Raw genomic sequence first — 26,687 nt, 5'->3', positions numbered from 1 at the left:
TTGTTCAACTAACGTGTTGTCTTTGTTCAACTGACGTGTTGTCTTTGTTCAACTGACGTGTTGTCTTTGTTCAACTGACGTGTTGTCTTTGTTCAACTGACGTGTTGTCTTTGTTCAACTGACGTGTTGTCTTTGTTCAACTGACGTGTTGTCTTTGTTCAACTGACGTGTTGTCTTTGTTCAACTAACGTGTTGTCTTTGTTCAACTGACGTGTTGTCTTTGTTCAACTGACGTGTTGTCTTTGTTCAACTGACGTGTTGTCTTTGTTCAACTGACGTGTTGTCTTTGTTCAACTGACGTGTTGTCTTTGTTCAACTGACGTGTTGTCTTTGTTCAACTGACGTGTTGTCTTTGTTCAACTGACGTGTTGTCTTTGTTCAACTGACGTGTTGTCTTTGTTCAACTAACGTGTTGTCTTTGTTCAACTAACGTGTTGTCTTTGTTCAACTGACGTGTTGTCTTTGTTCAACTGACGTGTTGTATTTGTTCAACTAACGTGTTGTCTTTGTTCAAGTGACGTGTTGTCTTTGTTCAACTGACGTGTTGTCTTTGTTCAAGTGACGTGTTGTCTTTGTTCAAGTGACGTGTTGTCTTTGTTCAAGTGACGTGTTGTCTTTGTTCAACTAACGTGTTGTCTTTGTTCAACTGACGTGTTGTCTTTGTTCAACTAACGTGTTGTCTTTGTTCAACTAACGTGTTGTCTTTGTTCAACTGACGTGTTGTCTTTGTTCAACTAACATGTTGTCTTTGTTCAACTGACGTGTTGTCTTTGTTCAAGTGACGTGTTGTCTTTGTTCAAATAACGTGTTGTCTTTGTTCAACTGACGTGTTGTCTTTGTTCAACTAACGTGTTGTCTTTGTTTAACTGACGTGTTGTCTTTGTTCAACTAACGTGTTGTCTTGGTTCAACTGACGTGTTGTCTTTGTTCAACTGACGTGTTGTCTTTGTTCAACTAACGTGTTGTCTTTGTTCAAGTGACGTGTTGTCTTTGTTCAACTGACGTGTTGTCTTTGTTCAAGTGACGTGTTGTCTTTGTTCAAGTGACGTGTTGTCTTTGTTCAAGTGACGTGTTGTCTTTGTTCAACTAACGTGTTGGCTTTGTTCAACTGACGTGTTGTCTTTGTTCAACTGACGTGTTGTCTTTGTTCAACTAACATGTTGTCTTTGTTCAACTGACGTGTTGTCTTTGTTCAACTAACATGTTGTCTTTGTTCAACTGACGTGTTGTCTTTGTTCAACTGACGTGTTGTCTTTGTTCAAGACATGTATTTAACATGAACTTGTAATCTGTATTAGGTGATTATGTGTGAATGATGGTGAAAGTGTTTCTTTTTTGGGTCACCCTCGCTTGGTGGGAGACGGCCGACCCGTTAAATATATATATATATATATATATATATATATATATATATATATATATATATATATATATATATATATATATATATATATATATTATATGTGTGTGTGTGTGTGTGTACGGAATTACAAAGTATATGGAACTTTAATTAAATCTGTGGCGTTCCTCAGAGGCAGGCTGGGAACCCAATATACAGCAGGCACTGCCCCTCTCGATCGCCCCTTCGAGGCGCTGGAAGAGAAAATTGAGAGCGCTTGGGTCTCTGATGGTTTCAAACATAATTCATTACCTTAACACATTCACTACACCGAAACTTACATATATAATTCACTTTATAACTTAGGTCATTAATAACTTGTCAGCATAAATTCAGTACTGTATTATCTGTAAGCTTTTGGAAATTCAGTATTGTATTTTATCTGTGAAATTTAGTAATATAATCTGTAATGTTTGGTAGAATTTAAGATTAGAACTATTTTTTGTATCTGGAATTTATTTTGGTTAGAGATTATACATGATGTGTTTATGTATACGGGTGTGTGCTCCTTGTTTCGTTAAGTATGATGTATACTGTCTTTGTTTTGTTTTGTGAGCTCATCTCTTACTTGGGGACGTTGAGGAAGCACATCTTGGATTCCTTCCTTCCTTCCCTTGGGAAGACTCAGCTCAGTCTTGTGAAGGAGCAGACATCATCTTGGATTCCTTCCTTCCTTCCCTTGGGAAGACTCAGCTCAGTCTTGTGAAGGAGCAGACATCATCTTGGATTCCTTCCTTCCTTCCCTTGGGAAGACTCAGCTCAGTCTTGTGAAGGAGCAGACATCATCTTGGATTCCTTCCTTCCTTCCCTTGGGAAGACTCAGCTCAGTCTTGTGAAGGAGCAGACATCATCTTGGATTCCTTCCCTCCTTCCCTTGGGAAGACTCAGCTCAGTCTTGTGAAGGAGCAGACATCATCTTGGATTCCTTCCTTCCCCTGGGAAGACTCAGTTCAGTCTCTGCATACAAAACACCGCTCGTGTTTATCTTCCTGCATGACTCCAACACAGCATTGTGAGATGTTTGTGATCCTGTGTGTATGTGTGTGTTTGGGAAGGACGGAATGTTGTCAAGGTAGTAAAGTTGGAGTTGTGTGTACATGTCTTGTCACATGCAACACAGTCGAGTTTGCATCACGACAATATATCTTAGATTGTGCTCTGTCTATAAAAAATAAGCAATTATACCACAATGCAAATAAATACGAGATCAAGAGATCAAAATTTCTGACACGCGAACAGAAAACGAAACTCCAGTGTGATGCAGTAGAAAGATCTGAGTGGGATAATAAGTTTTTAAGACCCGTTAAACAGTCACTTATTCGACTGTCTTAGTAACAGTGACTAACTGTGCCATTAAGAGGACGGGCTTCTTCAGCTGCTGGTGCTAGAGAGTTGTCAAGAGGTCCTTCTAACCGACATGCTTACCTCGTTCCACACACGTCTCGGCTAACTCTAAACTCCTAACAACGAAAAAAAATATTATCGAGTTAGACCTAAGAAGTTCGACAAGTTAATTAAGTTGGAAGCCAGGGATTTCAAGTTGATGGAGTTAGATCCAAAGATTTTTTTATCTTCACGGAGGTGGAACTTTGCAAAACTTTTCAGACAAGTTACAAGATTGTCAGTGTGGAGCCTAAGTCACTTGTTATGAAATTAAGTCACATTTTTAGAGATTATCTGACATTCGGGATTAATTAGGTGATTTTAATCCATTCTCGGAAGAGAAGATACTTGACATATATATATATATATATATATATATATATATATATATATATATATATATATATATATATATATATATATATATATATATATATATATATATATATATATATGCATATGCAAAACAACCACTCTGAAAGAATAGAGAAATTCCAAGCGCTTTCGTGACTACTCACATGTGAGTAGTCACGAAAGCGCTCGGAATTTCTCTATTCTTTCAGAGTGGTTGTTTTGCATATTCTGAAATCACCTGTTTACTGTGATCTTATTGCATATATATATATATATATATATATATATATATATATATATATATATATATATATATATATATATATATATATATATATATATATATATATATCTTTATGTACATATGTATATATATATATATATATATATATATATATATATATATATATATATATATATATATATATATATATATATATATATATATATATATATATATATATATATATATATATATATATATATATATATATATATATATATATATATATATATATATATATATTATTGCATCCACGAACAAGTGGTTTTTAAGCAGATAACAACTGCACTGACCGAGCTTCGAAACCTCGATCTTTAACGCGCCACCCGGGTAGCCTGTTAAAAACTCGAGACACCCTAATCCACTGGACCACAACTCTCAGTGGATTAGGGCGTCTCGAGTTTTTAACAAGCTACCCGGGTGGCGCGTTAAAGATCGAGGGTTCGAGGCTCGACCACTGCAGTTGTTATTGCAGACAGGCGATCTTAACAATGTAAGACAAGCCACGGGGAAGTGGATATCTAATTAGCTCAAGTACTTTCACACTTCTTTGTGCGTCATTAGGAGTTGTGCAGTGTTGCAAAGGTAGCAACAGGAGAAATTAGGGGAAGTTTTCTCAGAAGATGGTAGTAAGTGACTCCCAGCAGCGTTTCTCCTGTCAGCGTCTCTCGCTGGGAGTCACTGACTCTACTATCCTCTGAGGAAACTTCCAATCATATATATATATATATATATATATATATATATATATATATATATATATATATATATATATATGTATATATATATATATATATATATATATATATATATATATATATATATATATATATATATATATATATATGTCGTGCCGAATATCTAAAACTGGTCAATTAGCAAGAACTCATTTAAAATTAAGACCTTTCGAAAATTTTCTCTTTTACGTTTAAAGATATATTTTTTTCATTAATGTTAATGTAAAAAAATTTAATTTTGCTCCAAAAGAATCTTAGAAAACTTACCTAACCTTATTATAACAAGAACAATTTATTTTAGCCTAACCCAGCTAAATATATTTTAGATTTGTTTACAATAATTTAATACTAAACAAACACAGTGAAATATATTTTTTTTCGTTAGGTTCAGAATGATTTTGGCGAAATTATTGCATACACAAATTTTCGCTTGTCCTATATGGCAAGATGAGCGTTGCTATTTAAGCCAAGATCGCAAGTTCTGCCTATTCGGCACGACATACATATATATATATATATATATATATATATATATATATATATATATATATATATATATATATATATATATATATATATATATTCAACAAGTCGGCCGTCTCCCACCGAGGCAGGGTGACCCAAAAACGGAAGAAAATCCCAAAAAGAAAATAGTTTCATCATCATTCAACACTTTCACCTCACTCATCATCACTGTCTTTGCAGAGGCGCCCAGATACAACAGTTTAGAAGCATATATAGATATATATAACATATCCCTCCAAACTGCTAATATCCCGAACCCCTCCTTTAGAGTGCAGACATTGTACTTCCCATTTCCAGGACTCAAGTCCGGCTATATAAAATAACCGGTTTCCCTGAATCCCTTCACTAAATATTACCCTGCTCACACTCCAACAGCTCGTCAGGTTCCAAAAACCATTCGTCTTCATTCACTCTTATCTAACACGCTCACCCATGCTTGCTGGAAGTCCAGGCTCCTCGCCCACAAAACCTCCTTTACCCCCTCTCTCCATCCTTTTCGAGGACGACCCCTACCCCGCCTTCCTTCCCCTGCAGATTTATATGCTTTCCATGTCATTCTACTTTGATCCATTCTCTCTAAATGACCAAACCACCTCAACAAACCCTCTTCAGCCCTCTGACTAATACTTTTATTAACTCCACACCTTCTCCTAATTTCCACACTCCGAATTTTCTGCATAATATTTACACCACACATTGCCCTTAGACAGGACATCTCCACTGCCTCCAACCGTCTCCTCGCTGCTGCATTTACCACCCAAGCTTCACATCCATATAAGAGTGTTGATACTACTATATTTTCATACATTCCCTTCTTTGCCTCCATAGATAACGTTTTTGACTCCACATATACCTCAACGCACCACTCACCTTTTTTCCTTCATCAGTTCTATGGTTAACCTCATCCTTCATAAACCCATCCGCTGACACGTCAACTCCCAAATACCTGAAAACATTCACTTCTTCCATTCTCATTCTCTCCAATGTGATATCCAATTTTTCTTTATCTAAATCATTTGATACTCTCATCACCTTACTCTTATCTATGTTCACTTTCAACTTTCTACCATTATATATATATATATATATATATATATATATATATATATATATATATATATATATATATATATATATATATATATATATATATATATATATATATATATATATATATATATATATACAGATAGATATGTGTGTGTGTGTGTGTGTGTGTGTGTGTGTGTGTGTGTGTGTGTGTATGTATGTGAAGGTCAGGTTCGCATTGTGAACATTATCGTAACTTGTTGAAGCGATTGTAAATTAAACGCAGTGACGAGTATGGTGCGACAGGTTCAGAGACCCGTGTAAACATTTGTGATCCAAGACTCGTGATCCAACACTCGTGATCCAACACTCGTGATCCAACACTCGTGATCCAACACTCGTGATCCAACACTCGTGATCCAACACTCGTGATCCAACACTCGTGATCCAACACTCGTGGTCCAACACTCGTGATCCAACACTCGTGGTCCAACACTCGTGATCCAACACTCGTGATCCAACACTCGTGATCCAACACTCGTGGTCCAACACTCGTGATCCAACACTCGTGGTCCAACACTCGTGATTCAACTCTCGTGATCCAACACTCGTGGTCCAACACTCGTGATACAACACTCGTGGTCCAACACTCGTGATCCAACACTCGTGGTCCAACACTCGTGATTCAACTCTCGTGATCCAACACTCGTGGTCCAACACTCGTGATCCAACACTCGTGGTCCAACACTCGTGATCCAACACTCGTGATCCAACACTCGTGATCCAACACTCGTGGTCCAACACTCGTGATCCAACACTCGTGATCCAACACTCGTGATCCAACACTCGTGATCCAACACTCGTGGTCCAACACTCGTGATCCAACACTCGTGGTCCAACACTCGTGATTCAACTCTCGTGATCCAACACTCGTGGTCCAACACTCGTGATCCAACACTCGTGGTCCAACACTCGTGATCCAACACTCGTGATCCAACACTCGTGATCCAACACTCGTGGTCCAACACTCGTGGTCCAACACTCGTGGTCCAACACTCGTGATTCAACTCTCGTGATCCAACACTCGTGGTCCAACACTCGTGATACAACACTCGTGGTCCAACACTCGTGATTCAACTCTCGTGATCCAACACTCGTGGTCCAACACTCGTGATCCAACACTCGTGATCCAACACTCGTGATCCAACACTCGTGATCCAACACTCGTGGTCCAACACTCGTGATCCAACACTCGTGATCCAACACTCGTGATCCAACACTCGTGATCCAACACTCGTGATCCAACACTCGTGATCCAACACTCGTGATCCAACTCTCGTGGTCCAACACTCGTGATCCAACACTCGTGATCCAACACTCGTGATCCAACACTCGTGATCCAACACTCGTGGTCCAACACTCGTGGTCCAACACTCGTGATCCAACACTCGTGATCCAACTCTCGTGATCCAACACTCGTGATCCAACACTCGTGGTCCAACACTCGTGATCCAACACTCGTGATCCAACTCTCGTGATCCAACACTCGTGATCCAACACTCGTGATCCAACACTCGTGATCCAACACTCGTGATCCAACTCTCGTGATCCAACTCTCGTGATCCAACACTCGTGATCCAACACTCGTGGTCCAACACTCGTGATCCAACACTCGTGATCCAACTCTCGTGATCCAACACTCGTGATCCAACACTCGTGATCCAACACTCGTGATCCAGCTCTCGTGATCCAACACTCGTGATCCAACACTCGTGATCCAACTCTCGTGATCCAACTCTCGTGATCCAACACTCGTGATCCAACACTCGTGATCCAACACTCGTGATCCAACACTCGTGATCCAACACTCGTGATCCAACACTCGTGATCCAACACTCGTGGTCCAACACTCGTGGTCCAACACTCGTGATCCAACACTCGTGATCCAACACTCGTGATCCAACACTCGTGATCCAACACTCGTGATCCAACACTCGTGGTCCAACACTCGTGATCCAACACTCGTGATCCAACACTCGTGATCCAACACTCGTGATCCAACACTCGTGATCCAACACTCGTGGTCCAACACTCGTGATCCAACACTCGTGATCCAACACTCGTGGTCCAACACTCGTGATCCAATACCCGTGATTCAACACTCGTGATCCAACACTCGTGATCCAACTCTCGTGATCCAACACTCGTGGTACAAGACTTCAACTTCCTGAAAGCAGATATCAGAAATATTACGGGAACAAGTATAGAAGTCATCAGCAGTAACTGGACACCTGCTACAAGTGCCTGAACAGCCATATAGGTCAGCGTGCCGTGGGTAGCAATCAATAGCCTAGTTGACCAGGATATAAAAAATAGAGTGTGGCCAGGTTGGGCTTCAAGAGTGGAAATTAAATTCGCGAAATCAGCTACGGGTATTGTTAGGTATTCGAGAATTTAGTGAGGTATGTATTTTGGTGTTATATCTAATGTAACACTAAGAGTGTTACTCGTGTTACTGTATATTCTTGTCTGGACTTGTTATATATTTGTTGACAGTCTTTAACATTTGTCTCGTGATGATGTGGTTAAAATTTTAAGTGCACGAAAGCTACCGAAGATCTTAATGTATTATTTTTCTTGTGGTGTCATCTTGGGAAGGTGTGATTGTATTAGACAAGAGAGCGCTCAAGTGAGAGCTTCAGAACTTAAGTGAAAACTTTTACGGTGAATTTAAACCTTGAACTTGTCTTTGAGGTGTGTGTGTGTGTGTGTGTGTGTGTGTGTGTGTGTGTGTGTGTGTGTGTGTGTGTGTGTGTGTGTTTGTGTGTGTGTGTGTGTGTGTGTGTGTGTGTGTGTGTGTGTGTGTGTGTGTGTGTGTGTTTGTGTGTGTGTGTGTTTGTGTGTGTGTGTGTGTTTGTGTGTGTGTGTTTGTGTGTGTGTGTGTGTGTGTGTGTGTGTGTGTGTGTGTGTGTGTGTGTGTGTTTGTGTGTGTGTGTGTGTGTGTGTGTGTGTGTGTGTGTGTGTGTGTGTGTGTGTGTGTGTGTGTGTGTGTTTGTGTGTGTGTGTGTGTGTGTGTGTGTGTGTGTGTGTGTGTGTGTTTGTGTGTTTGTGTGTGTGTGTGTGTTTGTGTGTGTGTGTTTGTGTGTGTGTGTGTGTACTCACCTAGTTGTACTCACCTAGTTGAGGTTGCAGGGGTCGAGACTCAGCTCCTGGCCCCGCCTCTTCACTGATCGCTACTGGATCCTCTCTCTCTCTGCTTCCTGAGCTTTGTCATACCTCTTCTTAAAACTATGTATGGTTCCTGCCTCCACTACTTCACTTGCTAGGCTATTCCACTTGCTGACAACTCTATGACTGAAGAAATACTTCCTAACGTCCCTGTGACTCGTCTGAGTCTTCAGCTTCCAGATGTGACCCCTTGTCCCTGTGTCCCCTCTCTGGAACATCCTATCTCTGTCCACCTTGTCTATTCCCCGCAGTATCTTGTATGTCGTTATCATGTCTCCCCTGACCCTTCTGTCCTCCAGTGTCGTCAGTCCGATTTCCCTTAACCTTTCCTCGTACGACATTCCCTTGAGCTCTGGGACTAGCCTTGTTGCAAACCTTTGTACTTTCTCTAACTTCTTGACGTGCTTGACCAGGTGTGGGTTCCAGACTGGTGCTACATACTCCAGTATGGGCCTAACATACACAGTGTACAGTGTCTTGAACGATTCCTTATTAAGGTATCGGAACGCTATTCTCAGGTTTGCCAGGCGCCCGTATGCTGCAGCGGTTATTTGGTTGATGTGTGCCTCCGGGGTTAAACTCAAGGAGCCAGTTGCTGGACCAGGCTTGTAGCCTGTCCAGGTCTCTTTGTAGTCCTGCCTGATCCTCATCCGATTTGATTCTTCTCATTAACTTCAGATCGTCACCTATTTGTGGTTGCAGGGGTCGAGTCATAGCTCCTGGCCCCGCCTCTTCACTGATTGCTACTAGGTCCTCTCTCTCCCTGCTCCATGAGCTTTATCATACCTCGCCTTAAAACTATGTATGGTTCCCGCCTCCACTACTTCACTTTCTAGGCTATTCCACGGCTTGACTACTCTATGACTGAAGAAATACTTCCTAACATCCCTTTGATTCATCTGAGTCTTCAACTTCCAATTGTGACCTCTTGTGTCTGTGTCCCATCTCTGGAACATCCCGTCTTTGTTCACCTCGTCTATTCCGCGCAGTATTTTATATGTCGTTATCATGTCTCCCCTGACCCTCCTGGCCTCCAGTGTCGTCAGGCCGATTTCCCTCAACCTTTCTTCGTAGGAAAATCCCCGTAGCTCTGGGACTAGTCTTGTTGCAAACCTTTGCACTTTCTCTAATTTCTTGACGTGCTTGATTAGGTGTGGATTCCAAACTGGTGCTGCATACTCCAGTATGGGCCTGACGTAAATGGTATACAGAGTCTTGAACGACTCCTTACTGAGGTATCGGAACGCTATCCGTAGGTTTGCCAGGCGCCCGTATGCTGCAGCAGTTATCTGATTGATGTGCGCCTCAGGAGATATGCTCGGTGTTATACTCACCCCCAGATCTTTTTCCTTGAGTGAGGTTTGCAAACTTTGGCCATCTAAACTATATTGTGTCCGCGGTCTTCTTTGCCCTTCCCCAATCTTCATGACTTTGCATTTGGCGGGGTTAAACTCAAGGAGCCAGTTGCTGGACCAGGCTTGTAGCGTGTCCAGGTCTCTTTGTAGTCCTGCCTGATCCTCATCCGATATGATTCTTCTCATTAACTTCACATCGTCCGCAAACAAGGACACTTCTGAGTCTATCCCTTCCGTTATGTCATTCACATATACCAAGAACAGCACAGGTCCTAGGACTGACCCCTGTGGAACCCCGCTTGTCACAGGCGCCCACTCTGACACCTCGTCACGTACCATGACTCGTTGTTGCCTCCCTGTCAGGTATTCTCTGATCCATTGCAGTGCCTTTCCTGTTATGTGTCCCTGGTCCTCAAGCTTTTGCAGTAACTTCTTGTGTGTGTGTGTGTGTGTGTATGTGTGTGTGTGTGTGTGTGTGTGTGTGTGTGTGTGTGTGTGTGTGTGTGTGTGTGTGTATGTGTGTACTCACCTAATTGTGGTTGCAGGGATCGAGACTCAGCTCCTGGCCCCGCCTCTTCACTGATCGCTACTGGGTCCTCTCTCTCTCTGCTTCCTGAGCTTTGTCATACCTCTTCTTAAAACTTTGTATGGTTCCTGCCTCCACTACTTCACTTGCTAGGCTATTCCACTTGCTGACAACTCTATGACTGAAGAAATACTTCCTAACGTCCCTGTGACTCGTCTGAGTCTTCAGCTTCCAGTTGTGACCCCTTGTCCCTGTGTCCCATCTCTGGAACATCCTATCTCTGTCCACCTTGTCTATTCCCCGCAGTATCTTGTATGTCGTTATCATGTCTCCCCTGACCCTTCTGTCCTCCAGTGTCGTCAGTCCGATTTCCCTTAACCTTTCCTCGTACGACATTCCCTTGAGCTCTGGGACTAGCCTTGTTGCAAACCTTTGTACTTTCTCTAACTTCTTGACGTGCTTGACCAGGTGTGGGCTCCAGACTGGTGCTGCATACTCCAGTATGGGCCTAACATACACAGTGTACAGTGTCTTGAACGATTCCTTATTAAGGTATCGGAACGCTATTCTCAGGTTTGCCAGGCGCCCGTATGCTGCAGCGGTTATTTGGTTGATGTGTGCCTCCGGTGATGTGCTCGGTGTTATGGTCACTCCAAGGTCTTTCTCCCTGAGTGAGGTCTGTAGTCTTTGTCCACCTAGCCTATACTCTGTCTGCGGTCTTCTTTGCCCCTCCCCAATCTTCATGACTGCATTTGGCTGGATTGAATTCGAGAAACCAGTTACTGGACCACATGTCCAGCCTGTCCAGGTCTCTTTGCAGTCCTGCCTCATCCTCGTCCGATTTAATTCTTCTCATCAACTTCACGTCATCTGCGAACAGGGACACTTCAGAGTCTATTCCTTCCATCATGTCGTTCACATATATCAAAAATAGCACTGGTCCTAGAACTGACCCCTGTGGGACCCCGCTCGTAACAGACGCCCACTGTGATACCTCTTCACGTACCATGACTCGTTGCTGCCTCCCTGTCAGGTATTCCCTTATCCATTGCAGTGCCCTCCCTTTTACATGCGCCTGATCCTCCAGCTTCTGCACTAATCTCTTGTGGGGAACGGTGTCAAAGGCCTTCCTGCAGTCTAGGAAAACGCAATCTACCCACCCCTCTCTCTCGTGTCTTACTTCTGTTACCTTGTCATAAAACTCCAGGAGGTTTGTGATACAAGATTTGCCTTCCATGAACCCATGCTGGTTTTCATTTATAATCTTGTTCCTTTCCAGGTGTTCGACCACTCTCCTCCTGATAATCTTCTCCATGACTTTGCACACAATACATGTCAGAGACACAGGTCTGTAGTTTAGTGCCTCGTTTCTGTTTCCTTTCTTAAATATGGGGACTACATTAGCTGTCTTCCATTTCTCAGGTAGTTGCCCAGTTTCAAGGGATGTGTTGAAGATTGTAGTTAGAGGCACGCACAGCATCTCTGCTCCTTCTCTAAGGACCCATGGGGAGATGTTGTCCGGTCCCATCGCCTTTGAGGTGTCAAGGTCACTTAAGAGTTTCTTCACCTCCTCCTCAGTTGTTCGTATGTCATCCAACACTTGTTGGTATATTCCCTCTTGATGTTCCCTTCTGTGCTGTCTTCCCACAGCCCTTCCTGTCTCTACTGTAAAAACTTCCTTAAATCTCCTTTTCAGCTCCTCACATACCTCCTGATCATTTCTTGTGAGTTCTCCACCTTCTGTCCTTAATCTGATCACCTGGTCTTTGACTGTTGTCTTCCTCCTGATGTGGCTATACAACAGTTTCGGGTCAGTCTTGATTCTCGATGCTATGTCATTTTCATACTGTCGCTGGGCCTCCCTCCTTACCTGTGCATACTCATTCCTGGCTCTGCGACTGATCTCCCTATTTTCGTGTGTTCTCTGCCTTCTGTACTTTTTCCATTCTCTATTGCATTTTGTTTTTGCCTCCTTACACCGTCGGGTAAACCAGGGGCTCGTTCTGGTCTTCCCGTTGTTACTGTTGCCCTTGGGAATAAACCTTTCCACTGCCTCCTTGCATTTTGTTGTGTGTGTGTGTGTGTGTGTGTGTGTGTGTGTGTGTGTGTGTGTGTGTGTGTGTGTGTGTGTGTGTGTGTGTGTGTGTGTGTGTGGGTGTGTGTTTGTGTGTGTGTGTGTGTGTGTGTGTGTGTGTGTGTGTGTGTGTGTGTGTGTGTGTGTGTGTGTGTGTGTTCTACGTTGATTGTTGTGTAATTTATAAATGACATCTAATATTTCTATATATGATAGTTGTAGTACAATTACCTACCACTGTTGACAGCTACCGTTGTGGTAGTAGTAGTGTGATGTTGAAATGGTATACTAGTGTTTATAACTACGATGGTTGTAGTGTAATGACCAGTGACGGATATAACACACGCATAGAGACAGGGTAAAGTAAGACGTGTATACCTCGTCCTCAAACTGCGGCTACTGACGTCCTTGTCATCTGAGGACCTCAGGTGAAGCTGGAAATATACATGTAACTCACTTCATCCTTTGTTACCTTCTCACTCCATATATGTGTGTCAGTGTAGGTTTATGCCTTGTTGTGTGTATAACCTAACATCATGTATACTTGAGCAGTAGTAGTAGTAGTAGTAATAGTAGTAGTAGTAGTGGTAGTAGTAGTAGCATAGTGGTAGTGGTAGTAGTAGTGGTAGTAGTAGTAGTAGTAGTGGTAGTAGTAGTAGCATAGTGGTAGTAGTAGTGGTAGTAGTAGTAGTAGTAGTAGTAGTGGTAGTGGTAGTAGTAGCATAGTGGTAGTGGTAGTAGTAGTAATAGTAGTAGTAGTAGTAGTAGTGGTAGTAGTAGTAGCATAGTGGTAGTGGTAGTAGTAGTAGTAGTGGTAGTAGTAGTAGTAGCATAGTGGTAGTAGTAGTGGTAGTAGTAGTGGTAGTAGTAGCATAGTGGTAGTTGTAGTAGTAGCATAGTGATAGTGGTAGTAGTAGTAGTAGTAGTAGTGGTAGTAGTAGTAGTAGCATAGTGGTAGTAGTAGTAGTAGTAGTGGTGGTAGTAGTAGTAGTAGTGGTAGTAGTAGCATAGTGGTAGTGGTAGTAGTACCATAGTGATAGTGGTAGTGGTAGTAGTAGTAGTAGTAGTAGTAGTAGTAGTAGCAGCATAGTGGTAGTGGTAGTAGTAGTATAGTGGTAGTGGTAGTAGTAGCATAGTGGTAGTGGTAGTAGTAGTAGTAGTAGTAGTGGTAGTAGTAGTGGTAGTAGTAGCATAGTGGTAGTGGTAGTAGTAGTATAGTGGTAGTGGTAGTAGTAGCATAGTGGTAGTGGTAGTAGTAGTAGTAGTAGTAGTAGTAGTAGTAGTAGTAGTAGTAGTAGTAGTGGTAGTAGTAGTAGTAGTAGTAGTGGTTGTAGTAGTGGTAGTAGTAGCATAGTGGTAGTGTTAGTAGTAGTATAGTAGTAGTAATGGTTGTAGTAGTAGTGGTAGTAGTAGTAGTAGTAGTAGTAGTAGTAGTAGTAATGGCGGTAGAAGTTGTAGTGGTAGTAGTAGTGGTGGTAGTAGTAGTAGAAGTGGTAGTAGTAGCATAGTGGTAGTAGTAGCATAGTGGTAGTGGTAGTAGTAATGGTAGTAGTAGTAGTGGTAGTATTAGTAGTAGTGGTAGTATTAGTAGTAGTGGTAGTATTAGTAGTAGTAGTAGTGGCGGTAGAATAGTGGTAGTAGTAGTGGTGGTGGTAGTAGTGGTGGCAGTAGTAGTAGTGGTAGTAGTAGCATAGTGGTAGTAGTAGTATAGTGGTAGTAGTAGTAGTATAGTGGTAGTAGTAGTAGTATAGTGGTAGTAGTAGTGGTTGCAGTAGTAATGGTAGTAGTATAGTGGTAGTAGTAGTGGTTGCAGTAGTAATGGTAGTAGTAGAAGTTGTAGTAGTAGTAGTAGTAGTAGTGGTAGTAGTAGTAGTAGTGGTGGTAGTAGTAATAGTGGTAGAAGTAGTAGTAGTGGTAGTAGTGGTAGTAGTGGTAGTAGTAGTAGTTGTGGTAGTAGTACTAGTAGTAGTGGTGGTGGTAGTAGTAGTAGCGGTAGAAATAGTAGTAGTACTGGTGGTAGTAGTGGTAGTAGTAGTAGTGGTAGTAGTGGTAGTGGTAGTAGTGTTAGTAGTAGTAGTAGTGGTGGTGGTGGTAGTAGTAGTAGTAGTAGTAGTAGTGGTAGTAGTAGTAGTAGTAGTAGTAGTAGTAGTAGTAGTAGTAGTAGTAGTAGTGGTAGTAGTAGTAGTAGTGGTAGTAGTAGTGGTAATGGTAGTAGTGGTAGTAGTAGTAGGTTCGTGGGCAGTGTCCCGGCCCGTGTCTTCTCCAGATGGTGACGCTGGTGTTGCCCCCGCCCGGGTCTTCTCCAGATGGTGACCCGGCTATATACTGCAGTGTGTAGTGTATACCGTGTGGATTGTTGTATGGTAAATGGCGGGGGGATGGGGAGGAAGGGATGAGTGAGGGATTACATCAGCTGTGTGAGTTATCAGCCACAACACCTGTTCCTTTACCAGAAGTTGGGGGGGGTCACTTCTCCCCCACACATCACCTCACTTGCCCACACCTTGAGCCCCCTCCTCCACCCATTTTCCACTCCACCCCCCCTCCCCGCGCACTCTAACACACACACACACACACACACACACACACACACACACACACACACACACACACACACACACACACACACACACACACACACACACACACACACACACACACACGCACCAACCAAATAACTGCTGCAGCATATGGGTGCCTGGCAAACCTGAGAATAGCGTTCCGATACCTTAATAAGGAATCGTTCAAGACACTGTACACTGTGTATGTTAGGCCCATACTGGAGTATGCAGCACCAGTCTGGAACCCACACCTGGTCAAGCACGTCAAGAAGTTAGAGAAAGTACAAAGGTTTGCAACAAGGCTAGTCCCAGAGCTCAGGGGAATGTCGTACGAGGAAAGGTTGAGGGAAATCGGACTGACGACACTGGAGGACAGAAGGATCAGGGGAGACATGATAACGACATACAAGATACTGCGGGGAATAGACAAGGTGGACAGAGATAGGATGTTCCAGAGAGGGGACACAGAAACAAGGGGTCACAACTGGAAGCTGAAGACTCAGACGAGTCACAGAGACGTTAGGAAGTATTTCTTCAGTCAGAGTCGTCAGGAAGTGGAATAGCCTAGCAAGTGAAGTAGTGGAGGCAGGAACCATACATAGTTTTAAGAAGAGGTATGACAAAGATCAGGAAGCAGAGAGGGAGAGGACCTAGTAGCGATCAGTGAAGAGGCGGGGCCAGGAGCTGAGTCTCGATCCCTGCAACCACAATTAGGTGAGTACACACACACATACATACATACATACATACATACATACATACATACATACATACATACATACATACATTTGCTTGAGTTCTGCAACAGTCACAGACATAAAACAAAAGAGCTGGGCGGATTCAATTATTTTTTGGACTGTTGGAAAGATTCCAGAAATTAATGAAACAGGCAGGTTTAAAAGGTAGAGTACTTCAGTAGGCTAGAGTACTTAATAACTAGGTAGTGCTCCAGTAGGCTAGATAGTACTGTTAACAAGGTAGAGTACTTCAGTAGGCTAGAGTACTTAATAACAAGGTAGAGTGCTTCAGTAGGCTAGAGTACTTAATAACTAGGTAGTGCTCCAGTAGGCTAGATAGTACTGTTAACAAGGTAGAGTACTTCAGTAGGCTAGAGTACTTAATAACTAGGTAGTGCTCCAGTAGGCTAGATAGTACTGTTAACAAGGTAGAGTACTTCAGTAGGCTAGAGTACTTAATAACTAGGTAGAGTGCTCCAGTAGGCTAGATAGTACTGTTAACAAGGTAGAGTACTTCAGTAGGCTAGAGTACTTAATAACAAGGGAGAGTGCTTCACTAGACTAGAGTACTTAATAACAAGATAGTGCTCCAGTAGGCTAGAGTACTTAATAACAAGGTAGAGTGCTTCAGTAGGCTAGAGTACTTAATAACAAGGTAGGGTGCTTCAGTAGGCTAGAGTACTTAATAACAAGGTAGAGTGCTTCAGTAGGCTAGAGTACTTAATAAGAAGGTAGAGTGCTCCAGTAGGCTAGAGTACTTAATAACAAGGTAGAGTGCTTCAGTAGGCTAGAGTACTTAATAACAAGGTAGAGTGCTCCAGTAGGCTAGAGTACTTAATAACAAGGTAGAGTGCTTCAGTAGGCTAGAGTACTTAATAACAAGGTAGAGTGCTTCAGTAGGCTAGAGTACTTAATAAGAAGGTAGAGTGCTCCAGTAGGCAAGAGTACTTAATAACAAGGTAGAGTGCTTCAGTAGGCTAGAGTACTTAATAACAAGGTAGAGTGCTCCAGTAGGCTAGAGTACTTAATAACAAGGTAGAGTGCTTCAGTAGGCTAGAGTACTTAATAACAAGGTAGAGTGCTTCAGTAGGCTAGAGTACTTAATAACAAGGTAGAGTGTTCCAGTAGGCTAGAGTACTTAATAAGAAGGTAGAGTGCTCCAGTAGGTTACAGGGTACTTAATAACAAGGTAGAGTGGATCAGAGAGCACTTAATGACGAGGCAGAGTGCTCCAGTGAATCAGAGAGTACTTAATGACGAGGCAGAGTGCTCCAGTGGATCAGAGAGTACTTAATGACGAGGCAGAGTGCTCCAGTGGATCAGAGAGTACTTAATGACGAGGCAGCGTGCTCCAGTGGATCAGAGAGTACTTAATGACGAGGCAGAGTGCTCCAGTGGATCAGAGAGCACTTAATGACGAGGCAGAGTGCTCCAGTGGACCAGAGAGCACTTAATGACGAGGCAGAGTGCTCCAGTGGATCAGAGAGCACTTAATGACGAGGCAGAGTGCTCCAGTGAATCAGAGAGTACTTAATGACGAGGCAGAGTGCTCCAGTGGATCAGAGAGCACTTAATGACGAGGCAGAGTGCTCCAGTGAATCAGAGAGTACTTAATGACGAGGCAGAGTGCTCCAGTGGATCAGAGAGTACTTAATGACGAGGCAGAGTGCTCCAGTGGATCAGAGAGTACTTAATGACGAGGCAGCGTGCTCCAGTGGATCAGAGTACTTAATGACGAGGCAGAGTGCTCCAGTGGATCAGAGAGCACTTAATGACGAGGCAGAGTGCTCCAGTGGACCAGAGAGCACTTAATGACGAGGCAGAGTGCTCCAGTGGATCAGAGAGCACTTAATGACGAGGCAGAGTGCTCCAGTGAATCAGAGAGTACTTAATGACGAGGCAGAGTGCTCCAGTGGATCAGAGAGCACTTAATGACGAGGCAGAGTGCTCCAGTGAATCAGAGAGTACTTAATGACGAGGCAGAGTGCTCCAGTGGATCAGAGAGTACTTAATGACGAGGCAGAGTGCTCCAGTGGATCAGAGAGTACTTAATGACGAGGCAGCGTGCTCCAGTGGATCAGAGAGTACTTAATGACGAGGCAGAGTGCTCCAGTGGATCAGAGAGCACTTAATGACGAGGCAGAGTGCTCCAGTGGACCAGAGAGCACTTAATGACGAGGCAGAGTGCTCCAGTGGATCAGAGAGCACTTAATGACGAGGCAGAGTGCTCCAGTGGATCAGAGAGCACTTAATGACGAGGCAGAGTGCTCCAGTGGATCAGAGAGCACTTAATGGCGAGGCAGCGTGCTCCAGTGGATCAGAGAGTACTTAATGACGAGGCAGAGTGCTCCAGTGGATCAGAGAGTACTTAATGACGAGGCAGCGTGCTCCAGTGGATCAGAGAGTACTTAATGACGAGGCAGAGTGCTCCAGTGGATCAGAGAGCACTTAATGACGAGGCAGAGTGCTCCAGTGGATCAGAGAGTACTTAATGACGAGGCAGCGTGCTCCAGTGGATCAGAGAGTACTTAATGACGAGGCAGCGTGCTCCAGTGGATCAGAGAGTACTTAATGACAAAGCAGAGTATTCCAGTGGATTAGAGAGCACTTAATGACGAGGCAGAGTGCTCCAGTGGATCAGAGAGCAACCAGTAACAAGGTAGAGAGTAACAAATAAGACATCAGAGTGGGAGAGTAACTTGTGGAGTTCCGTAAGGATCTATGGTATGACCACTACTGTTCTTGATGTTCGTGAATGACCTACCAGAGGGGGGGGGGTTGAGTCCTGTGCATCATTGTTCGCAGATGATGTAAAATTAATGAGAAAAAGAACAGGAGAGGACGGTGATGAACCTCAGGAAGCTCTGAACAGACATAGAGATATGGTCAAACAGCAAATGTATGGTCATGTGATTTGGGGAATGTGAGAGCATACCGGACATACAGTACAGCATGTGCAGAAAGAACTGCAGATATCTGAGTGAAAATAACCCTGGTCGAATATAACACCAAGCATATCGCCAGAAATGCACATAAACTGTATAACGTCAATGGCATATCCTAGATTATTCAGCCTCATAACAGTATTCAGAAACTTAAACAGAGAATCCTTCAGAACCGTTTACACGGAGCCTCGTCGTGGAGCCCACGTCTGGTCAAGCACGTCCAGAAGGCCGAAAAGTTCCAAAGGTTTGTAACCAGACTTGTACTATAACTCATGGAGATACTCTGTGAGGAACAGCTGAAGGATCTGAAAATGACGAGCTTAGCAGAGAGGACAGGGAGAGGGAAGGGGAGACATGATTACTACATACCAAATCCTAAGAGGAATTGATGAGGCATTTAGACACGCAAATTTAGGAGAGCCTGAATCAAGGGGAGAAATAGATGAGACATAGAGATGTAAGGAAGTATTTCTTTAGTCTCAGAGTGCATGAAAAGTGAAATGACTTAGATGAAGCACTGGTGGAGGCAGATTCGATACACAGCTTCAATAGTAGATTTGTTAAGGTCCAACAGAGTCAGCATGGCCTCAGCTGTTATCACAAATGCAGGTTTTTATAGACTAACCCCACAGCAGCGTGACTGTGTCGTGCCCTAGCTCAAGGCCCTACAAAGCTGCCATCATGACTCACGAAATCATAACACAATTGCAAACAAACTGAAATCGTGTAATTACGATTTCGTGAGTCATACCCTGAATCATCCAACAAATCAACATAGACTTTGATTCTATGGATATTTACAACGAATGGTATTGATCAATAACAACACTGCACTAGCCAAGGACTCGAACCCATGCTGCTTTGGCCTGCCTCATGGTGTGCGAAAACACATGACACCCTTATCCACTGAACCATACGATCCTTAAGAGTAGGGCATCCAGCGGAACTGGATGTGGTACTCCTTGGGTAGGGAATTACTGACCGCTTGTTTCTGTCTCCCCTCTCTGGAACATCCTGTCTCTGTCCACTTTATCTATTCCCCGCAGTATTCTGAATGTCGTTATCATGTCTCCCCTGACCCTCCTGTCTTCCAGTGTCGTAAAGCCGATTTCCCTCGACCTTTCTTTGTAGGACATTACCCTGAGCTCCAGAACTAACCTTGTTGCAAACCTTTGCACTTTCTCTAATTTCTTGATGTGCTTGACTAGGTGTGGGTTCCAAACTGGTACTGCATACTCTAGTATGGGCCTGACGTATACAGTGTACAGTGTCTTGAACGAATCCTTACTAAGGTATCGGAACGCTATTCTCAGGTTTGCCAGGCGCCCATATGCTGCAGCAGTTATCTGGTTGATGCGTGCTTTGGGAGACGTGTTCGGTGTTATGTTCACCCCAAGATCTTTCTCCTTGAGTGAGGTTTGCAGTCTTTGTCCACCTAGCCTATACTCTGTCTTTGGTCTTCTTTGCCCTTCCCCAATCTTCATGACTTTGTATTTGGCGGGGTTGAATTCGAGAAGCCAGTGTGTGTGTGTGTGTGTGTGTGTGTGTGTGTGTGTGTGTGTGTGTGTGTGTGTGTGTGTGTGTGTGTGTGTGTGTGTGTGTGTGTGTGTGTGTACTCACCTAATTATGGTTGCAGGGGTCGAGACTCAGCTCCTGGCCCCGCCTCTTCACCGACCGCTACTAGGTCCTCTCTCCCACTGCTCCATGAGCTTTATCATACCTCGTCTTAAAACTATGCATAGTTCCTGCCTCCACTACATCGCTTGCCAGACTGTTCCACTTCCTAACTACTCTATGACTGAAGAAATACTTCCTAACATCCCTTTGACTCATCTGAGTCTTCAGCTCCCAATTGTGATCCCTTGTTTCTGTGTCCCATCTCTGGAACATCCTGTCTCTGTCCACCTTGTCTATTCCACGCAGTATTTTGTATGTCGTTATCATGTCTCCCCTGACCCTCCTGTCCTCCAATGTTGTCAGACCTATTTCCCTTAACTTTTCTTTATAGGACATTCCCCTTAGCTCTGGAACTAGCCTTGTTGCAAACCTTTGCATTTTCTCTAACTTCTTGACGTGTTTGACCAGGTGTGGGTTCCAAACTGGTGCTGCGTACTCCAGTATGGGCCTGACGTACACAGTGTATAGAGTCTTGAACGATTCCTTACTGAGGTACCGGAACGCTATTCTCAGGTTTGCCAAGCGCCCATATGCCGCAGCAGTTATCTGGTTAATGTGTGCTTCTGGCGATGTACTCGGTATTATACTCACTCCTAGGTCTTTCTCCTTGAGTGAGGTTTGCAGCCTTTGGCCACCTAGCCTATACTCTGTCTGCGGTCTTCTTTGCCCTCCTCCGATCTTCATGACTTTGCATTTGGCGGGGTTAAATTCTAGGTGCCAGTTTCTGGACCACACATCCAGCCTGTCCAGGTCTCTTTGTAGACCTCTCTGGTCCGCGTCTGATTTAATTCTCCTCATAAACTTCACGTCATCTGCAAACAGGGACACTTCTGAGTCTATCCCTTCCGTCATGTGTGTGTGTGTGTGTGTGTGTGTGTGTGTGTGTGTGTGTGTGTGTGTGTGTGTGTGTGTGTGTGTGTGTGTGTGTGTGTCGTGCTGAATAGGTAAAACTTGCGATTTTGGCTTAAATAGCAACACTCTTCTTGCCTAGCAAGGCAAGCTAAAATTTGTGTATGCAATAATTTCGCAAAAACCATTCTGAACCTAACGAAAAAAAATATTTCAACTGTGTTTGTTTGCTATTAAATTACTGTAAACTTATCTAAAATATATTTAGTTGGGTTAGGCTAAATTAAATTGCACTTGTTATAATAAGGTTAGGTAAGTTTTCTAAGGTTCTTTTGGTACAAAATTATTAATTTTCACATTAACATAAATGAAAAAATATGTATCTTTAAACATAAGAGAAAATTTTAGAAAGGACTTAATTTTAAATGAGTTCTTGCTAATTGACCAGTTTTACCTATTCGGCACGACACACACACACGCACACACACACACACACACACACACACACACACACACACACACACACACACACACACACACACACACACACACACACACACACGTTAACGACACATAAAATACTGCGCGGAATAGACGAGGTGGACAAAGACAGGATATTCCAGGGAGGGGACACAGAAACAAGAGGCCACAATTGGAAGTTGAAGACTCAGATGAGTCAAAGGAATGTTAGGAAGTATTTCTTCAGTCATAGAGTTGTCAGGCAGTGGAATAACCTAGAAAGCAACGTAGTGGAGGCAGGAACCATACATAGTTTTAAGACGAGGTTTGATAAAGCTCATGGAGCAGGGAGAGAGACGACCCAGTAGCAACCAGTGAAGAGGCGGGGCCAGGAGCTATGACTCGACCCCTGCAACCACAAATAGGTGAGTACACACACACACACACACGCACTGCATCCAACAACGATAGAATATACATATCAGACTTATCATCAAACAGGTATTGAGGTGAGGTTCTCGTTATCTGTGAATGTTGAATGTGTGAGTGCAGTAGCTTGTGTAATACTCAGTAGTCTGCACTGTAATTACTGCATATATTTGCTTAATATTTTACCATCCTCACGCATTGACCCTTCAAGGGGATGCCTTGATGCTGGTGATGCACTGTTGATCCAAGGAATTGGAGCTAAGTTTCCCCTTTCTCGGATCAAGATTAGTCGCACCTCTCCCTTCTCCACCAAAGTCCCGAGGCAATGCAGAGCCGGATTAAGATTTTGTAGGCCCCTGGGCTACAGGTACTGTGAGGTCCCTGGGCTTCAGGTACTATGAGGTCCCTGGGCTACAGGTACTGTGAGGTCCCTGGGCTTCAGGTACTATGAGGTCCCTGGGCTACAGGTACTGTGAGGCCCTGGGCTACAGATACTGTGTGGTCCCTGGGCTATAGGTACTGTGAGGTCCCTGGGCTACAGGTACTGTGAGGTCCCTGGGCTACAGGTACTGTGAGGTCCTTGGGCGACAGGTACTGTGAGGTTCCTGGGCTACAGGTACTGTGAGGCCCCTGGGCTACAGGTACTGTGAGGACTTTGGGCTACAGGTACTATGAGGTCCCTGGGCTACAGGTACTGTGAGGTCCCTGGGCTACAGGTACTGTGAGGCCCTGGGCTACAGATACTGTGAGGCCCTGGGCTACAGATACCGTGTGGTCCCTGGGCTACAGGTACTGTGAGGTCCCTGGGCTACAGGTACTGTGAGGCCCTGGGCTACAGATACTGTGTGGTCCCTGGGCTACAGGTACTGTGAGGTCTCTGGGCTTCAGGTACTGTGAGGTCCCTGGGCTACAGGTACTGTGAGGCCCCTGGGCTACAGGTACTGTGAGGTCCCTGGGCGACAGGTACTGTGAGGTTCCTGGGCTACAGGTACTGTGAGGCCCCTGGGCTACAGGTACTGAGGACCCTGGGCTACAGGTACTGAGGTCCCTGGGCTACAGGTACTGTGAGGTCCCTGGGCTACAGGTACTGTGAGGTCCCTGGGCGACAGGTACTGTGAGGTCCCTGGGCGACAGGTACTGTGAGGTTCCTGGGCTACAGGTACTGTGAGGCCCCTGGGCTACAGGTACTGTGAGGACCCTGGGCTACAGGTACTGACGTCCCTGGGCTACAGGCACTGTGAGGTCCCTGGGCTACAGGTACTGAGGCCCTGGGCTACAGGTACTGTGAAGCCCTGGGCTACAGATACTGTGTGGCCCTTGGGCTACAGGTACTGTGTGGCCCCTGGGCTACAGGTACTGTGAGGACCCTGGGCTGCAGCCCCTGGAGGCCCTCCAGCTGGCGGAGGACCCTGGGCTGCAGCCCCTAAAGCCCATGCCTTAATCCGGCCCTGAATGTATAAACCTTACGGGTTTAACTCTTCACCGTGAATATAGTTATTGACGTTTGCAACAAAGGAAAAGTTTAGTTTGATCCCGTTTAACAAAACAGAGAATCAGTGGCAATTTTAAATTTTAAGTTATTTCTTAGTTTAAACAAAACTATATTATTATTAGATCAGTCGATCATAGTAATTATCAGTCAGCTCTTAACGAGAGAAATAAATATAGATTGATCAGATGACAACGACAGCGAGTCGCGAACAGCAACAGCCTAGTTGACCAGGGAATCAACAGAAAAACCTGGCCCAGAGCCAGGCTGTGGCTATAGAGGAAGACGCTCGAAACTCATCACATAATTATGACAGGTCACAGGTATAAGGACAAGCTTGACGCAGGCAGCCAGTCATCCAGTTATTGTATCCATAAATCAGCCAATCACATTGTATCCATAAATCAGCCAATCACACGAGGCTTTTGCTTACACGTGAATTGTGATTGGCTGTGGACAAGCTTGGTGTGTTGGTCATTCATATGACGTGTTACTGATATGCTACAAGAAATGTGACCGCCATGAATATAGATTGACTGATAAGATGGTGATAGAGGGAGGTGGTAAAGATAACACCAGTGCATAGTGCTGTGTGCGCATCACCAGTTGTCTTGTGTTATTCTCTAGGTTTGGAGTCTAATATACACCAATATATTTGATATAATTGCTATTGGTTAATGGGTTTTAAAGCCTGTCGACCACACGGTCTTGAAGACTGCATGTCACCTCTTCACTACCAGTTCAATATACTGAGTCCTATAATATACACTCACTCATACACCTCTCGGTGTATATATCCTGTGTATAATAGTGATAACTATACATTTTGTGATTACATTACGCGAGATAGATATAGTTTGTGTGAAATACAACGCTGAATATAAAGAATATGATACAAGCCATTAGTGATTTCCTCGAGAAAAGTTTATTAGTTCCATTTGTGAAATGTATTCCAAAGAACATTTTTTTTTGATTCCTAATAGTATTAGTGTTTTCTAGATTTGTGTCGAATAGTATGTTGTGCCGTAATGCGAGTTAGATTGTAAAATAGTCTATAAATCCGCGATTTCTAATTCTGAAAAAAAATAAGTAGGTTTTCGTATTTAGAGGATTTTACAATAATAATAATAATAATAATAATAATAATAATAATAATAATAATAATAATAACAATAATAATAATAATAATAATAATAATAATAATAATAATAATAATAATGATATAATAATAATAATAATAATAATAATAATAATAATAATAATATAATAATAATAATAATAATAATAATAATAATAATAATAATAATAATAATAATAATAATAATTCTTAGTATTATTTAATGCTGAAATGTAATTTATTTAATTAAAGCAGCTGTGTCTTTTTTGTACGATACTAAATTTATTTAATACTAGAATTATTAGTATTATAGGTACATTATATTTTTAATAGGCCTGGAAAGAAAATAAGCTTGATATAAGAAAATATTTGAGTAGGGATTGTTGGAGAGGGACGACCATGGTAGGCAAACTCGCCTCCCTCTTCTCCTTCAAGAAACTTGAGGAGGAAGAGGAGACAGTTGAACGAAGAACCAGCAAGGAAGAAATATGGCAGGACGAATACAAGATTAAACCCGCAACCAGTGTCTGTAAGCTAACCCCATTATCCCCCCCCCCCCCAGCCTTCTTTGTTGTGTCTATCTGTTTATATCTATTTCAATCTATCTTTGGGAAAGTTTAGTCTTCTGGGTGAGTGTTTGACTTAGAATTAATGTAAAATGTTTTCGTAAATGTGTAAAAATTTAGGTCTGTTTATTATCATTAACTTGAAAGATGTTCTGGCAAACTTGTGTTTAAAACTGTATTATAGAAGTTTGACCATAACTTACCGTATTATTAAGAATTTCGCAGAATTTAAACTTATTCAGACGCGAGAGGTGGACTTAAATATTTTTTTTTATGAAACTTAAGTTATATGATGACATTAACAGATTATTATTTTTATTGTATTAAATATTTTAACTATACTGTTTTATATCTGTTGTAACGCGTTTTATAACGATTTCTTCCTCTGCTCATAAATCTGTGTTATTACTATTAATGAGTTTGTTATTACACCTGTTTTTTGTACTTTGCTTCGTATATTGGATTATGATTGTCTTGAGAACACCTTGGTTGCTGATGGTCTTAAAAACACCTCATAGATCCTGATGGTCTTGAGAACACCTCATAGATCCTGGTGGTCTTGAGAACACCTCATAGATCCTGATGGTCTTGAGAACACCTCATAGATCCTGATGGTCTTGAGAACACCTCATAGATCCTGATGGTCTTGAGAACACCTCATAGATCCTGATGGTCATGAGAACACCTCATAGATCCTGATGGTCTTGAGAACACCTCATAGATCCTGATGGTCTTGAGAACACCTCATAGATCCTGATGGTCTTGAGAACACCTCATAGATCCTGATGGTCTTAAAAACACCTCATAGATCCTGATGGTCTTGAGAACACCTCATAGATCCTGATGGTCTTGAAAACACCTCATAGATCTTGATGGTCTTGAGAACACCTCATAGATCCTGATGGTCTTGAGAACACCTCATAGATCCTGATGGTCTTGAGAACACCTCATAGATCCTGATGGTC

At 43.0% G+C, this 26,687-nt stretch overlaps 1 protein-coding gene across 9 annotated transcripts in view; it reads left to right on the top strand.

Moving 5' to 3' along the window:
- The window catches only part of kcc (solute carrier family 12 member kcc), a 489,611-nt gene that overhangs the window by 377,150 nt on the left and 85,774 nt on the right, over positions 1–26,687 (top strand). The window contains exons 1-2 of one of the 9 annotated variants that reach the window (XM_053771236.2): positions 24,589–24,666; positions 25,490–25,685. The exons of 5 other annotated variants lie outside the window; for them this stretch is intronic. In XM_053771236.2, the coding sequence (XP_053627211.2) occupies positions 25,556–25,685 (130 nt within the window). In that variant the 5' untranslated portion in view covers positions 24,589–24,666; positions 25,490–25,555. Of the gene's footprint in view, positions 1–24,588; positions 24,667–25,469; positions 25,686–26,687 lie in introns of those variants that run through there. 3 more of the 9 variants (XM_053771237.2, XM_070099791.1, XM_053771235.2) reach the window with 3 other exon arrangements.

Source organism: Cherax quadricarinatus, chromosome 5, assembly GCF_038502225.1.
Source record: "Cherax quadricarinatus isolate ZL_2023a chromosome 5, ASM3850222v1, whole genome shotgun sequence".
NCBI lineage: Eukaryota > Metazoa > Arthropoda > Malacostraca > Decapoda > Parastacidae > Cherax > Cherax quadricarinatus.
This window is presented reverse-complemented; position numbering and strand designations above follow the sequence as displayed.